This window comes from Littorina saxatilis, linkage group LG8 (genome assembly GCF_037325665.1).
Source record: "Littorina saxatilis isolate snail1 linkage group LG8, US_GU_Lsax_2.0, whole genome shotgun sequence".
NCBI lineage: Eukaryota > Metazoa > Mollusca > Gastropoda > Littorinimorpha > Littorinidae > Littorina > Littorina saxatilis.
The window spans coordinates 68,559,596-68,577,095 of record NC_090252.1 but is presented as its reverse complement, the minus strand read 5'-3'; the positions used below and the strand labels follow the sequence as shown (position 1 = coordinate 68,577,095).

Sequence of the window (17,500 nt, the reverse complement as noted above, 5' to 3'; positions counted from 1 at the left end):
AGCTTGGTCGTGAATGTATTTGAATTATCATTGTTATGACACGTACTATTGCATAACGTGTGTTGACAAAAAACTTGCATAACCGTGGTACCTCCCTTGATGTCCCAGGTACACCTAACAACAAATCCAGTGGTGGGGATAGCAACCCTGGTTCCTCCAACAACGGTAAGTTTTGTTCCTATTGCTGATGTTGCTCTTGTTGTTGTTATTGTTGTGGTAGCTTATTGTGGTGTTGCTGCTGTTGTTGTAGTGGCGGTGGTTGTTGCTGTTCATGTTGTGTTTTGTTATTGTTGTTGTTGCTGCCGTTCCTGTTCACTTGCATGTGTTGATGTGTCTCTCTGTCCGTCAAGATATATGTGTTTATCTTTGTCTCTGCTTCTGTCTCTGTCTCTGTCTGTCTGTCTGTCTGTCTGTCTGTCTGTCTGTCTGTCTGTCTGTATGTCTCTCTCTCTCTGTACATTACAAGGATGTAAAATGAGACAAAGTAAATACGAATTTCCGGAAAATGGTTGCCAATGAAGAAACAACTGAAGAAGAAGAAGAAAAATAACAACGGGAACAGGAACAACAACAATAATAATAACAACAACAACAACAACGAAAACAACAACAAACAACAACAACGAAAACAACAACAAAAGCAACAAAAGCAACACAAACAAGCAATACTAAATAAACAAACACACATATACATATATAAACAAGCAATCATCGACAACAATGATGAAAACACCGACACCAACAGGACAACAACACCACCATCAATGATAACATTAACTTTGATACAAGTATAAAGACCTTGGGTGGCAAGGTCCCAAACTTCCCGCTGGACTTGTGCACACGCACCCACTTGGTCCCTGGATATATAGACTTGTGCACACGCACCCACTTGGTCCCTGGATATATAGACTTGTGCACACGCACCCACCCACTTTATGAATTACACAAATATGTTCTTTATTATATATGTATTATGTGGAATTTATGTTGCGATTTTCCATCATCACTTCATCATCATCATCATCATCATCATCATCATCATCATCATCATCATCATCATCATCATCATCATCATCATCATTATCATTTACACCATATAATCATTATTAGCATTAGTGTAAACGTTGGTATCGTGTGAATTTTACCGTCGATCACTTTCCATGTGTTAACATGTTGCATGTTGCTTACTTTGCCATTTTATTGTTTATGTTTATTTGCTTGTTTGCTTACTTGTCGATTGTTTGCTGGTTCGTTCGTTTACTTTGTTTATTTGTCATGTTGCTTTACTTGTTTATCATTTATTAGATATTTGTATTAGAAGTAAGGACCGGTTGTAAGAAAAGGCGTCGCCTTAAACCTCTATCCTTGAAAAATAAAGTTCCATCATCATCTCTCTCTCTCTCTATCTCTCTCTCTCTCTTTCTGTCTCTCTCTCTCTGTCTCTGTCTCTCTTTCTCTTTGTCTGTCTGTCTGTCTGTCTTTCTTTCTCTTTGTCTGTCTGTCTGTCTGTCTGTCTATCTGTCTCTCTCTGTCTCTCTCCCTCTGTCTCTCTCTCTCTCTCTCTCTCTCTCTCTCTATCTCTCCCACTCTCTCTCTCTCTCTCAACTGGAGAGTTACGATAGTGTTTTTTACAACTTATGTAGACGGTTCCTGCTGGTTAAGCTCAAGTTACTTAAGAACATGCACAAATTGTTACATCAAACAGACAAATATTTTCCAGGTTTAACAATAGCATCCAGGATTGGTGGAGAAGGCAGCGGCCATATTCAAGAGGGTAAGTGCTGCGTTCTTTTTATGTTCGCGTGTGTGTGCGTGTGTGTGTGTGTGTGTGTGTGTGTGTGTGTGTGTGTGTGTGTGTGGACAGACTTGTGCGTAGACAGACGCATCTCTCTCTCTCTCTCTCTCTCTCTCTCTCTCTCTCTCTCTCTCTCTCTCTCTCTCTCTCTCTCTCTCTCTCTCTCTCTCTCTGTCTCTGTCCTGTTCTTCTTCTGCTTCTGTTCTTTTTCGTGGGTGTTTTTGCAAGCAGCTTCGTTTGTTTTAAGTTTTCCGTATTCCACGTGCAGGTGCTGCCGACCTAATGAACGACACGTTTCTCAGCGCAGAAGACGTGAGAGCGTTGATGGCAATCCGCAATCTTGGACATCCTATCTCCATTGAACATCTTAACCTCCCACACGACCATCCACCCCCTCTTCCAAAACGAAACAATGAAACCGGCAACGGTCCTTCCAAGAATGCAAAACCAAAGACGACGGCCAATACAGTCGCACTCACTCATCATGTCGAGCAAGCAGGACAACTTAACGCTTCAGGTGAACGAGAAGAAACTTTTGCTGAGCAGACCTACGCTCGGGTGAAGAAAAAGCCGAAGAAAAAGCCGAAGGAAAAAAATGAACTACTCGTGAACAGGACACAAGTGGATCGTAAAGTGGAGCATACGCGAACAGCAGGTAAAGAGACATTTTTTATTGTGTGTTTTCCGTTTTCCTTATTATTGGGTCAGTAAAATGGAGTTCCGGATTTAAAATCGACCATGTGCTATAAATCAGAACGTGTCGGTGTCTGTGAGAGGGAGAAAGAGAGAGGGGGGGGGAGATAGAGAGAGAGATAGACAGAGAGAGAGAGAGAGAGAGAGAGAGAGAGAGAGAGAGAGAGAGAGAGAGAGAGAGAGAGAGAGAGAGAGAGAGAGAGAGAGAGAGAGAGAGATAAAGGAGAGAGTACAACAGTGAGCAACACAAAAAGTGAGAAAACACACACACACACACACACACACACACCACACACACAGAGTTCTCGCATTTTATGTTGTGTATGTGTGCGTGTGTACGTGTGTGTGTGTGTGTGTGTGTGTGTGTGTGTGTGTGTGTATGTGTATGTATGTGTGCAAGCGTGCGTACAAGCGTGCGTGTGTGTGTGTGCGTGTATGTGTACGTGTGTGTCAGTATCTGTGTACGTGCGTCTGTGTGTGTCTGTATCTGTGTACGTGTGTCTGTGTGTGTACGTGTGTCTGTGTCTGTGTGCGTCGATGTGAAGAGACCTGTTAAAACAGTGTAAGCTCAGTGTTCCGTATAGACAGAACCACCAGGATAACCAGATTTCAAAAGCGGTTGTGTATTTTCAAACCGTTTGAGTCGAGTCAAAAGAACAGTCTGCTCCTTTTAGAATCCGATGTGTACAGGCGGTTGATGTCGAGATTGTGTGTGTTTCTTCCCTCCTTTCGTTCCTTTGTTATGTGTTACAAATGTTCAAGCACAACACTACATAATTCTACCGGTTCTAGGCTGGTGAACACTAGCTACTGTTCACATGAACATGCATGCACTGTCGGTTTATGTTTTGTTCATTTGCTCCTTTTGCTCACAGCTGTTCAGACGCAACACTTAATTCTCTTCCCGCTTCAGTTGAGTGAACACACGTTAGCCTATAAAGGCAGTCGATATTGTTGTTTATATATTTGTTTTACCACTATGAAGAACGATACAAAGCTAGATCTTGTTCTCCAGGTGCCAGTGACCACAATCAGGCTTCTCCCTACTAACAACGAATGTATAGGCAGTAAATGTCCTTGATTTGTGTTAGTTCACGTAAACTTGTTGATAATGATAAAATCGTTTATTTAACGTCACTCTGTAAAACCATTGGCGACATTCGTCTTAGATTAAAAACACACACAGGCGCGCACACAAACTTTCCCTTTATGTACAGTGGTTCACCACCATCCCACACCCCCGCACACTCTCATTCATCTAATTAAAAGTGGTAATAATTGATACTTGGATATGAAAGGGTATTCTTAAAAGGTTCTGATAAAAAAGAATTATAAAGTAGCTATGAGAAGCAATAGCGTTAGTTGCAGTAATATCTCTATATATCCAGGGACCAAGTGGGTGCGTGTGCACAAGTCTATATATCCAGGGACCAAGTGGGTGCGTGTGCACAAGTCTATATATCCAGGGACCAAGTGGGTGCGTGTGCACAAGTCTATATATCCAGGGACCAAGTGGGTGCGTGTGCACAAGTCTATATATCCAGGGACCAAGTGGGTGCGTGTGCACAAGTCTATATATCCAGGGACCAAGTGGGTGCGTGTGCACAAGTCTATATATCCAGGGACCAAGTGGGTGCGTGTGCACAAGTCTATATATCCAGGGACCAAGTGGGTGCGTGTGCACAAGTCTATATATCCAGGGACCAAGTGGGTGCGTGTGCACAAGTCTATATATCCAGGGACCAAGTGGGTGCGTGTGCACAAGTCTATATATCCAGGGACCAAGTGGGTGCGTGTGCACAAGTCTACATGTCCAGGGACCAAGTGGGTGCGTGTGCACAATTCTACATATCCTGGGACCAAGTGGGTGCGTGTGCACAAGTCTACATATCCAGGGACCAAGTGGGTGCGTGTGCACAAGTCTATATATCCAGGGACCAAGTGGGTGCGTGTGCACAAGTCTATATATCCAGGGACCAAGTGGGTGCGTGTGCACAAGTCTACATATCCAGGGACCAAGTGGGTGCGTGTGCACAAGTCTACATATCCAGGGACCAAGTGGGTGCGTGTGCACAAGTCTACATATCCAGGGACCAAGTGGGTGCGTGTGCACAAGTCTACATATCCAGGGACCAAGTGGGTGCGTGTGCACAAGTCTATATATCCAGGGACCAAGTGGGTGCGTGTGCACAAGTCTATATATCCAGGGACCAAGTGGGTGCGTGTGCACAAGTCTATATATCCAGGGACCAAGTGGGTGCGTGTGCACAAGTCTATATATCCAGGGACCAAGTGGGTGCGTGTGCACAAGTCTATATATCCAGGGACCAAGTGGGTGCGTGTGCACAAGTCTATATATCCAGGGACCAAGTGGGTGCGTGTGCACAAGTCTATATATCCAGGGACCAAGTGGGTGCGTGTGCACAAGTCTATATATACAGGGACCAAGTGGGTGCGTGTGCACAAGTCTATATATCCAGGGACCAAGTGGGTGCGTGTGCACAAGTCTATATATCCAGGGACCAAGTGGGTGCGTGTGCACAAGTCCAGCGGGAAGTTTGGGACCTTGCCACCCAAGGTCTTTATACTTGTATCAAAGTTAATGTTATCATTGATGGTGGTGTTGTTGTCCTGTTGGTGTCGGTGTTTTCATCATTGTTGTCGATGATTGCTTGTTTATATATGTATATGTGTGTTTTTTTATTTAGTATTGCTTGTTTTTGTTGCTTTTGTTGTTGTTTTCGTTGTTGTTGTTGTTGTTGTTGTTGTTGTTGTTTTCGTTGTTGTTGTTGTTGTTGTTGTTGTTGTTGTTGTTGTTGTTGTTGTTGTTGTTGTTGTTGTTGTTTTCGTTGTTGTTGTTGTTGTTGTTGTTGTTGTTGTTTATTTCATTGTTGTTGTTGTTGTTGTTGTTGTTGTTGTTGTTGTTGTTGTTGTTTTCGTTGTTGTTGTTGTTGTTATTATTATTATTGTTGTTGTTCCTGTTCCTGTTGTTATTTTTCTTCTTCTTCTTCAGTTGTTTCTTCATTGGCAACCACTTTCCGTAAATTCGTATTTACTTTGTCTCATTTTACATCCTTGTAATGTACATTCATTCCTTTCTTGCTGATACAGCTATCATCAGATAGTTGTGCAAAGGAGTAAAACCGTCCATTCGACAATTCGCTGGATCAGTCACAAGAAAGAAAGATGGGAGCAAAAGAGGGTCAGTAAACGACAAAGGAGGAGAACAAATTACTAATCCACGAAATGACATTCTGTTTCATCTAGGGGTAGAGGACTCGAACAACATATCTCAGCTTGAACAAGACACCACTACATCTGCTGTGTACAGGAACATCGGGGAGGTGTCTCATATTCCGAGGGATAAGGTGAGTCATATGTGTGTGTGTGTGTGTGTGTGTGTGTGTGTGTGTGTGTGTGTGTGTGTGTGTGTGTGTGTGTGTGTGTGTGATGTGTGTGTGTGTGTGTGTGTGTGTGTGTGTGTGTGTGTGTGTGTGTGTGTGTGTGTGTGTGTGTGTGTGTGTGTGGTGTGTGTGTGTGTGTGTGTGTTTGAATGTGTGTGTGTGTGCGTGTGTTGTGTGTGTGTGTGTGTGTGTGTGTGCGTGCGTGTGTTTGAATGTGTGTGTGTGTGTGTGCGTGTGCGTGTGTGTGTATGCGTGTGCGTGTGTGTGTGTGTGTGTGTGTGTTTGTGAGTGTGTGTGTTTGATTGTGTGTGTGCGCGTGCGTGTATGCATGCGTGCTTGCGCGTGGGGACAATAACAAGAATGTGCATTTATATGTGCGCGAGTATTATTTTGAGTGGGTATGCTTGAATTTGTCTGCTGGGTGGAAGATGTGGACAGTGCAACTTCCAAAAGTACACTGTGGCCTGTGCAGAATCAACAGAAGTACACACCCAAACGAAGCGTGTCGTCTGATGGAAACCAATGTTAATGAACGTGCAGGTCAAGCGAGGGAAACAGACACCAAACATGAATGGTGCACAAGGTGACGTGGAACTTACTGAACTCAACACTAAGACGAAGATAAGGACTGAAGCAAAACACATCGGTAACCATGGTGATGGCAACAGGACGCGGAAAGCAGCAGCGGAAACTATGACGTCAGAAAGGGAAGTGACGAAGACAGCAGACATCGATGATGATGACGATTACCATAATTTGCACCACTCCCGTCCCGTATGTGATGATACAGATCCTACCTACAATCACCTTACATCGGTCTAGACAATTGAAACAACACGGCCTTGGAGATCTTTGCATTTATTACCACTAACAAACTGATGAAACATGGATCACATATTCGTGCATCTGGAATATGACTGTACACTGGCGTTTTTGTTGTATTCTAGCGTAACGTCACTGTACCTTTGACTGTGATTAGCCATACAGTGACACCATATTCAACTGCTCTATCGGAGGTCTCACTAGGAAAGTGAGGATTGTTTTGTTTTTCGAAGATCGAAACTGAGTGGGTCTTGAATTATCCCTGTGTTCCCGAGACAAGAAACATACACGGCCATCCGATCATTTTAATAACACAGAAAAACAAACAACTAATCCGAGTATTTCATGTTGATGTGTTATTGCACGAGTCTCGAGCGTAACTTTCTCGTTATTTTGGACATATATTCCGTGATTGTAGTGAAAACCACTTGCAGATGCGCATGTATATTTAATTTGTTGCTTGACTGTACTTGTTATTGCGGACTATTTAGCAGTAATGTCCTGTTCAGGAATTGGATTTGCTGATTGACATCGTGGCTTTCACAAAGAACAGAACTATCTCTGTGCGCGGATAGTAGCCAGGTTGTTGAGCGATGACCTTATCTGAACTCTGATAAGGTGAGTCGAAATGTATTTACGGGACGGTGTGGGTCTCTAAAATAAACTAGCTCATTTTGCCAAGCTTCTTCGTCGACATAGACATGCAATCATTGACCTCACTGCTTTGTGTCAACTCCGCCCAGCATCTTTAACAATTGAATACATTAATGTTATAATGTGAAACTGCTTTGCGTGTAAATGGCAATACAAATACATTGTATACTAGAGGAATACCCGGCTTCGCCGGGGTGAATCGCGAGACAGAGACAGACAGCGTGGCGGTTCATCACAATCACCTCTGCAGGCGAAGTCCTGTCAAACGGGATTGAGAATTTTAGAGCTTATTTCTTAGCCCTATATTATCTGTTGTGGCTTCTCAAATGCCAGAACATACAGACAGACAAAAGCCGCTAGACCCCATCACAAACAGAACTCTACAATCCACAGGTTTTTGCCCACACACACACACACAAACACACACACAGAGAAGCCGTATATATATATGTATATCTATATCTATAAATATATAGAGATAGGTGAGAGTGTATTTTTCGCGTGGCTATAAATTGATTCGACCTTTTCACTTTGACAGTAAGAACAACTTACGGGTGCAAGGGAAGCGTTCTGGACAGCGCAGTGACATTCTAAAAATAGTTACTCAGAAACGGGAATTTGGGGTGAACGGCGCGAGACAGAGACAGAATGCGTGGCGGTTCACCACAATCACCTTTAAAGGCGAAGTCCTGTCAAACGGGATTGAGAATTTTAGAGCTTATTTCTTAGCCCTATATTATCTGCTGTGGCTTCTCACATGCCAGTACATACAGACAGACAAAAGCCGCTAGACCACATCACAAACAGAACTCTACAATACACAGGTTTTTGCCCACACACACACACAAACACACACACACACAGAGAAGCCGTATATATATATATGCATATCTGTATCTATAAATATATAGAGATAGGTGAGAGTGTATTTTTCGCGTGGCTATAAATTGATTCGACCTTTTCACTTTGACAGTAAGAACAACTTACGGGTGCAAGGGAAGCGTTGTGGACAGCGCAGTGGACAGCGCAGTGACATTCTAAAAATAGTAATAGTAACTTACAAACGGGAAAGCCACACGAAGGAAGGGAGATAAACGCCAAACACTGGAGAAGATAAGGAAGAGTTACTTATAATGGTGAAATGAACACAAAAACCAAAATCAGTTCAGCGCTGCGCGCTGAGAGCACGTGTTGAAATATCTCATCGATGATATTGTGTCCGGGGTGTAGCTGAATACGGTGTCCAAATTTGAAAAAGATCCACCGAGAACTTTGGCGTTGTGATGTGGTGTAGCGGCTATGGTGTGTCGGTATGGGGGCCCGGGTAGCTGAGGTGGAACCAAAATAGCTGAGGTGGAACCAAAATCGGTTCAGCGCTGCGCGCTGAGAGCACGTGTTGAAATATCTCATCGATGAGGTTGTGTCCGGGGTCTCTCTGAATAAGCCCACCAAATTTGAAGCAGATCCATCGAGAACTTTGGCCGTGCATGGCGAATACACAAATACACAAATACACAGACACACAGACACACAGACACAAGTCGTATATATATATATAGAAGATGATATAATCAAAACATTTGAAATTACAGTATTGAAAATGAAACGATCCGAACTGTGATAAGGAAAGACGACATTGTCTTACCAAGGCACATGCTTCTTCTTTTTTTTCTTCATGAATGGGCTAAAACTCCCACGTTCACCCATGGTTTTGCACTGGAGGGTTTTTGCGTGTATGCCCGTTTTTACCCCACCATTTAGGCAGCCATACGCTGCCTTAGAGGGGAAGCGTGCTGGATATTTCGAAATCTGACATGGACTACATGGTGTTTTCCGTATAGGGTGCCTGTTTGACCAATGGTTGGTTTCAGTTTTGTCGGGTGAAGTGACCCGTAATAAACGCAATAATCATTTATGTCACTATAGCGTTAACGATATGTGTGTGTGTGTGTGTGTGTGTGTGTGTGTGTGTGTGTGTGTGTGTGTGTGTGTGTGTGTGTGTGTGCGCGTGTGTGTATGTGCGCGTGTGTGTATGTGTGTGAGTCTGTGTGCACATGAGATAATGTCATCGCCACAAATAATACATATGGCAGACGATACTGTGTCCAACCTGGATTAAAGGGGAATAACTCGTAACCTACAACAGTAAACATAACACACACACACACACACACACACACACGCAACCATACACTAACTCACACACACGCACACACACATACACACACTTACTCACATACACACAGACTCACACACACACACGCAAACATACATTAACTCACACACACACACACCCACACACATACTTACTCACATACACACACATACACACACACACACACACACATACACACACACACAGACACACACACGCACACACACACACACACACACACACACACACACACACACACACACACACACACACTCCATTTTATTCACACGAAACTGGACTGCGAAATTTAACTGAGTTTTTTTTTACTCATAAACTGGAAGTAACAATTCAAAAAGGCATTGGCGTTAGACGTACCCTATAATTACTCTATAATCTCAAAAAGATAAACAACCCTAATGTTTAATCAATTGTCATCAATAAAACAACACAATGATAAATACATGAATTAATCAGTCAGCATCTTAGTTAACCAATGTACAACTATATATTGAGCGACACAACAAACAAGAAAACACCAACAACAATTCTCAAGGAGAGCTTTACATCATAATGATTTTTGAAATTATCAACCTGTCATATTCTATGTTCTTTATTTTAAACCCATGCATCTTAGAATATGGCTGCAAAAAGTGCAGAAGTTTTCTGAACGTCAAATTACCCGTATTCAAGTCACTTTTGAAAGACGGCGTGCGCATTCCACTAATTTGGTCCCGGAATAGCAATATGCATGTGTCAATCGTTGACAAATTAACATTTTCTGATTCATAGTCAAAGCCAGCACTTTCAAACTTTATATGCTGCAGCGCTTTTTGATCTTCGGACGTGAGAGTATTTTTTAAACATTCACAAAGCTTCATCAGAAGAGGTCTCTCACGTTAACATAAATTATTGCTTCTTATTTAAGCTATTCGGCAGCTCTTTGGGATTACCGAGAAGAAAAAAAACCGGACATGCTGATGCACTACCACTCACACACACACACACACACACACACACACACACACACACACACACACACACACACACACACACACACACACACACACACACACACACACACACACACACACACACACACACACACACACACACACACACACACACACACACACACACACACACACACACACACACACACACACACACACACACACACACACACACACACACACACACACACACACACACACACACACACACACACACACACACACACACACACACACTTGACCAAATGTAAAAAGAAACAATCACAAATAGAATGTGTCAAAAATGCCCTGTCTTTACCGAGAACAGCAACGGGTGAATACATTACAACAAGGTGAAGGGAAGTCTGAGTTTCGCAGCTTGGTCGCTGACTGCTAACTCGTAAGTACGTTTGGGTAAAAAGATTTGTGCATAGTATTTTTGACCCTCCACCACGAAATGAGTCGCATGTCACCTTACGCGGTTCTGCGCTAGGCATAATATAAGTCCGGGGGGTGTCTAGTAACAGTGTGAGGGTCACCATAGTCACAGGCTTATAACTCGAAAAGTTTTTGCTCTTTTCTAAAACGGTTTTCACCACTGGATAGAGAATAAAAAACCCTCTAAGAAAATGTAAAAATATGAAAATCATGAAAAGGTGACATGCGACTCATTCCGTGGTGGAGGGTCACATTTGACAATGACAGTGCTGTTAGCAGACAGAAGAGCGACAGGAACGGGACCTTCGCGGTCGAAAAATACAATAGCCAATAGCCCTGTTTCTGCTTTGAAAACCTCGCTTACAAATTTGGTTCATCTCGTCATGTTGGTCCAGACACGTTTTGTAACGTGTGCAGACCTGCGAGTACCGTATCCCCCTTCGTTAGTACACGCAAGCACAAGACCAAGTGCGACCTGCGAGTACCTTATCCCCCTTCGTTAGTACACGCAAGCACAAGACCAAGTGCGACCCGCGAGTACCTTATCCCCCTTCGTTAGTACACGCAAGCACAAGACCAAGTGCGACCTGCGAGTACCTTATCCCCCTTCGTTAGTACACGCAAGCACAAGACCAAGTGCGACCCGCGAGTACCTTATCCCCCTTCGTTAGTACACGCAAGCACAAGACCAAGTGCGACCTGCGAGTACCTTATCCCCCTTCGTGTGTACACGCAAGCACAAGACCAAGTGCGACCCGCGAGTACCTTATCCCCCTTCGTTAGTACACGCAAGCACAAGACCAAGTGCGACCCGCGAGTACATTATCCCCCTTCGTTAGTACACGCAAGCACAAGACCAAGTGCGCACTGAAAAGATCATGTTATCAATGTCAGAGTTCGGTGGGTTATAGAAAAACAAACATACCCAGCATGCTTCCCCCGAGAGCGGCGTATGGCTGCCTGAATGGCGGGGTAAAAACGGTCATACACGTAAAACACCCACTCGTGCAAAACCAGGAGTGAACGTGGGAGTTTCAGCCCATGAAGGAAGACATATGCATCAATTGTCCGTAGTTGTTTTATACACTTTTTTTCAGACACACACCCATATATAGGTAGACAAACCTCACCCTCTGCCCTCGTTAAGTTATTCAGTCAATGAAAAACGAACATCAAACAAAAAAATGAAAAAATGTAAAGATACGTAACAAGGTTAAAAAGACAAAGTGAGAATGAACTCGTCAATACCAATTATCAAAACAACACAACACAAAGCTTTTAATTCATTACGACAGAATGAATTAACTGACCAGAGAATGAACTTATTAAGATTAAGTGAAATAATGCAAATGCAATCATGTTAACAAGAAGGGCAAAGCCCATACGACTCACATGCTTGACCTTGACCTTTACACGACCCTGACCTTCAGCTAAACCTAGCAATGACATCATACACTAAGAACTGCTTTACACATTTTTCCTACCAAAATACATGTGACCTTGACCCAAGGTCAAGGTCATCCAAGGTCATGCAACACTAAGCTGTTAATTCAAGACATAGGAAGTACAATGGTGCTTATTGGCTATTTCTACCATGAGATATGGTCACTTTTAGTGGTTCACTACCTTATTTTGGTCACATTTCATAAGGGTCAAAGTGACCTTGACCTTGATCATATGTGACCAAATGTGTCTCATGATGAAAGCATAACATGTGCCCCACATAATTTTTAAGTTAGAAACAGTTATCTTCCATAGTTCAGGGTCAAGGTCACTTCAAAATATGTATACAATCCAACTTTGAAGAGCTCCTGTGACCTTGACCTTGAAGCAAGGTAAACAAAACTGGTATCAAAAGATGGGGCTTACTTTGCCCTATATATCATATATAGGTGAGGTATTCAATCTCAAAAACTTCAGAGAAAATGGAAAAAAATGTGAAAAATAGCTGTTTTTTTAGACAACATTTATGGCCCCTGCGACCTTGACCTTGAAGCAAGGTCAAGATGCTATGTATGTTTTTTGGGGCCTTGTCATCATACACCATCTTGCCAAATTTGGTACTGATAGACTGAATAGTGTCCAAGAAATATCCAACGTTAAAGTTTTCCGGACGGCCGGACGGCCGGACGGACGGACGGACGGACGGGGGGGACGGACGGACGGACGACTCGGGTGAGTACATAGACTCACTTTTGCTTCGCATGTGAGTCAAAAAGGTACACGAGTCAGATCGCAGTTGGTTGTATGCCAAAGACATTCTTCAGGATGCAACGAACTGCTAACAACGGCATAGGTGGATGCCAGGGGTGGAACGAGAGGGAGGGGGGTGAGGGGGGTGGGGTGATATAAGAAATTTAGACTTGCACTGCAATGCAGCTAAAGAATAGATACTGACTGTCGGGTCATTCTTTCCAAATGCACTAAGCACACTTTCTTAGCATCCTCCCCCCCCCCCCCCCCCCCCCCCCTCCTTATCCCCACCCTTCCCAACCCCTCTTTTTTACCCGACCTTTCTCTGCTACCAATCCCTCCCGCATAGCATCTAACCATCCTTTTACCCTATCACTGCAAATTTGTCTCGTTTAGATAGAGTTTATGCTAAGTTGACTGCCCTCTGTAGACTCACACTTTAACAATCTTTTCGGTAACAATTGAATAACATGTAAGAAAAAAAAAACCACACGTGTGTCAGCACTCATTACCAACACTGAGTCGTAGTTGCACGAAATGCCTGTGAAACATTGTTCAGTTTGCAGAGAATACAACTCTGCCTGTGTTGAAGGGAATAATTATGTTTGTGCAATTAGTGACACACAACGGGCTTCAGAGACAGCAGTGGACTGCACAAAGACCGCCTGTTGCTAAGCGATTATTAAGGCACGTACCCACTAGTCCATTGGGTGGTTGGTGTTTTGTGTGACCCTTATTTCAACATATTTGGCTATTCGTGTCTATTTTGTAGCGGATAGATTTGACACAGTTGGGCGCAAGTGTATAGACTGAGAGACCTAACAGCCCTGAAAGTCCAAGAAATGGTGTACTCGCCTTTGGCTAGTGATTTGTGTGTGTGTGTGTGTGTGTGTGTGTGTGTGTGTGTGTGTGTGTGTGTGTGTGTGTGTGTGTGTGTGTGTGTGTGGTGTGTGTGTGTGTGTGTGTGTGTGTTTGAATAATGTTAATTGAACGAGTTTTGACTCTTGATGTATTGTTTGGCTTAACATTGTTTCCATTGTTTCATTGATGGCAGTGGAAAACGAGGACTTGATGTGGCAACCTTTTATACTGCAGACGAATCTGATGCCCAACAACTGACTTCTGTGCCTTGACTGGCCTCTGAATATGCGGCACTGGAGTCGCCAACCTCAGAGTCAAGGGAGTCGTGGGCAGTCTTGTCTGTAGATGTCCCAGCGCCGCCAGAAACCTGCAGAGCGTGTGGAGGAGGGGCGTTGTGTTGACCTTCTTCTTTACGTTTCTCGGACCAGCAAAATCCAACTACTGCCATGACGACACATACAGCTCCTGCCACACCCAGAGCCATGCCCAGCGCGTTCGATGAAGTGAAACCGGGCGCTGTGCTGTTGTCTTCAGGCTCACCCATAGGCTCTGTGCTGTTGTCTGAAAAACCCCACAACGACATCGAGTTTACACACTAGTGGAGCCACAAAGAACAACGTGTTGTCGATGTCTGAAAACCCACACAACGACTTCAAAGTTACACACTAGTGGAGCCACAAAGAACAACGTGTTGTCGATGTCTGAAAACCCACACAACGACGTCAAAGTTATAGTGGAGCCACAAAGAACAACGTGTTGTCGATGTCTGAAAACCCACACAACGACTTCAAAGTTACACACTAGTGGAGCCACAAAGAACAACGTGTTGTCGATGTCTGAAAACCCACACAACGACTTCAAAGTTACACACTAGTGGAGCCACAAAGAACAACGTGTTGTCGATGTCTGAAAACCCACACAACGACTTCAAAGTTTCACACTAGTGGAGCCACAAAGAACAACGTGTTGTCGATGTCTGAAAACCCACACAACGACTTCAAAGTTTCACACTAGTGGAGCCACAAGGCACACCACAATAGGCAGGGGTTCGTTAAACCTATGGCACAAGCAAAGTTTTAAAGCGTAATTGACTTGTGACAGATGCAAAGTTTCTTTTTATGACATGGATTGATCATAATCAGTTCAACTGTGGTAACTCTGTCTCGGGTTCGTTGTGGAATGACGAAGACTGTGTTTGTCAAGGAAATTACAGATTGGATCAGATGTGGTGCATTGTATGTGAGCGATGTGTTTGAGGGCGGACGCCTTGGTTTCTTATGAACAAGAACGCGAAAGAACGGGTGGTTGTAGATATAAGTGAATTGTTCGGTTTGCGATGTTCCGACTTTTTGTGAAAAGACATTGTTGTCAGCTAAAGAGTCAGGAGACGTGCTTGTAGAGCAAACATCTTGACAGTCAACCCTGGTCTGTAGGTTTCTGACAAGGAAAGTTAAGCAAAGAAGTTCACGAAGAGGACATTTAAGCTAAGAAGTTCAGGATTGATGTTGTTTTTTACTTTCTCTTGTGTAATTCCTTTCAGGAATGATTACCACAGTACGAACAATGACTGATTCACCGTCAGCAGTGTCTGTTAATGTGTTATGTTTTTTTCCTGATGTCAGATGTGTATGTGGTAGTAAGTAAAATATTGATGTTTTTTTTCTGATATGATCAAGTACCTTCGTCCAAGAAAATCGTTGTGAGTCTTTACACTGTCCATTGAATGAATAATACGAGCCAACAATTAATTGAGCAACATCACAAACAAGATATACGAAGCTAACATTGATTGTAAAATAAGTATGGTTAGCTGCATAATTATTTGGTTATATTTACCTGCGGTGGTAGTTGTGGTTGTGGTTGTGGTGGTTGTGGTGGTAGTAGTCGTTGCTGGTGAAGATACGTGGTCACAGGTTCATGAAACAGACAAGATGGCAGTGAATGTACACCTGGGTAGCGCGACTCCGTTGCTGCTAGCTTTCCACTCGGAGGAAGCGACCCGAATTTCCCAGCGATGGGACACTAAAGTAATGAAAATGAAAATTAAAATGAAAATAATTATAACTTGAGCCCGAGTCTAGCTAAGTCATGCATCAGGGAATAAGCTGAGTTTGTATTGCCTGTTTCATTTTTGCTTGTTTGTTAATTGTTTCAGATCCCTCTGAAATGACTGAAATTCTGAACACATGATTTATTTATTGAGTTTACTCTGAATCGCTCTACACACATACACGCACATACACACACACACATACACCACGACCCTCGTCTCGATTCCCCCCTCTGTGTTAAAACATTTAGTCAAAATTTAAATATAATGACACACAACACAGTAACAGTGATATTTGTGCACGTGTTCCTCGTATTTGGCAATCCACTGATCTGGATAACAGCTATTGACAGGGTGAGATCGAGTGACGCCTTGTTATTGTCGCCAGGGCCAGGGTCCGAGTGATGTGTGAAGTGTGAAGAAGTCGTTTTTTGCAAGCATGATAATTCCCAACAAAACGAAAGCTAATCGTCAGATTATTATGAAAATGTTAGTTGTCCAGCCATCCCTACCGTCTGATTAAGATGATCGTTGCTTTTGAGACATTAACTCCAACAGAAAAAGTCGATGTTGTTTTAGATATTAAATCGGAAGGAGCTTCGGTGGACTTGCTCAGTTTTGTAAACAAAAGGCAGATCTTACCGATTGTGAACAAAATCAGGACAGCACATGGCAATGTTTCTTTCTCCATCGAACTTCTTCTGCTTAGATGTCCCCTGCAGTTCAATCGTGTGTCTTTTGATCTGCAAACCAGGTTGCAGAATGGCACACACATCACATTGTACTGGCAGGCAGTGCAACATCGCTTTCCAGAATCGATTGCTTGACGTAACGTCACACATGTATGTCAATCACAATGACGTCATTTCAGAAATGGAAAATAACAAAAAGGATCGGTTCACATGACCCTTAATACGTCTCTAAGTCTTGGTCAACATATGCAATTTTGTGTTTGACTTTGACACAAAACCTTCAGTCAGAGGTTTTGTACAGCCTACAGGAATATGATGTTCTGGTTTAATGGCTGACTTGTAATGCTTGCTTGCTTGATTGATTGATTGTTTGCGACAAAGTATTTTGTGTTGTCAAGGCAGCGAGTTTGCGTAGGAGGTTCGGGGGGTGGGGGGGGGGGGTGTGAGATGTGTGTGCGTGTGTGAGTGTGTGTGTGAGTGTGTGTGTGTGTGTGTGTGTGTGTGTGTGTGTGTGTGTGTGTGTGTGTGTGTGTGTGTGTGTGAAGAACATCTCGCCTTTATTCCACATTTCTAACACGCAAGGTTATGCAAAGCGGGAAGGAAACACGCATACGAATATACAGACAGACAGACAGACACAGACACATACACACAGAGACACACACACACACACACACACACACACACACAAACTCACACATATACACAGACAGATACACGCATTCACACACACGCACACACACACACGCTAACA

General features: G+C 43.3%; 2 protein-coding genes across 2 annotated transcripts in view; one reads left to right on the top strand and one right to left on the bottom strand.

Annotated features, from left to right (window-relative positions):
* The window catches only part of LOC138974240 (uncharacterized), a 13,542-nt gene extending 4,254 nt beyond the window's left edge, over positions 1 to 9,288 (top strand). The window contains exons 4-8 of the mRNA XM_070346965.1: positions 109 to 165; positions 1,721 to 1,774; positions 2,064 to 2,450; positions 5,756 to 5,856; positions 6,433 to 9,288. Coding sequence (XP_070203066.1) covers positions 109 to 165; positions 1,721 to 1,774; positions 2,064 to 2,450; positions 5,756 to 5,856; positions 6,433 to 6,714 — 881 coding nt within the window. The 3' untranslated portion in view covers positions 6,715 to 9,288. The remainder of the gene's footprint in view (positions 1 to 108; positions 166 to 1,720; positions 1,775 to 2,063; positions 2,451 to 5,755; positions 5,857 to 6,432) is intronic.
* A 4,844-nt stretch (positions 9,289 to 14,132) lies between these two features.
* On the bottom strand, positions 14,133 to 16,770 carry LOC138972461 (uncharacterized). The gene is made up of 3 exons (XM_070345103.1): positions 16,697 to 16,770; positions 15,841 to 15,894; positions 14,133 to 14,565 (listed from the first exon to the last, which is right to left on the bottom strand). The coding sequence occupies exons 1-3, from the start codon at positions 16,743 to 16,745 to the stop codon at positions 14,228 to 14,230; spliced, it is 441 nt and encodes a 146-aa protein (XP_070201204.1). The 5' UTR covers positions 16,746 to 16,770; the 3' UTR covers positions 14,133 to 14,227.
* Positions 16,771 to 17,500: the final 730 nt, after the last annotated feature.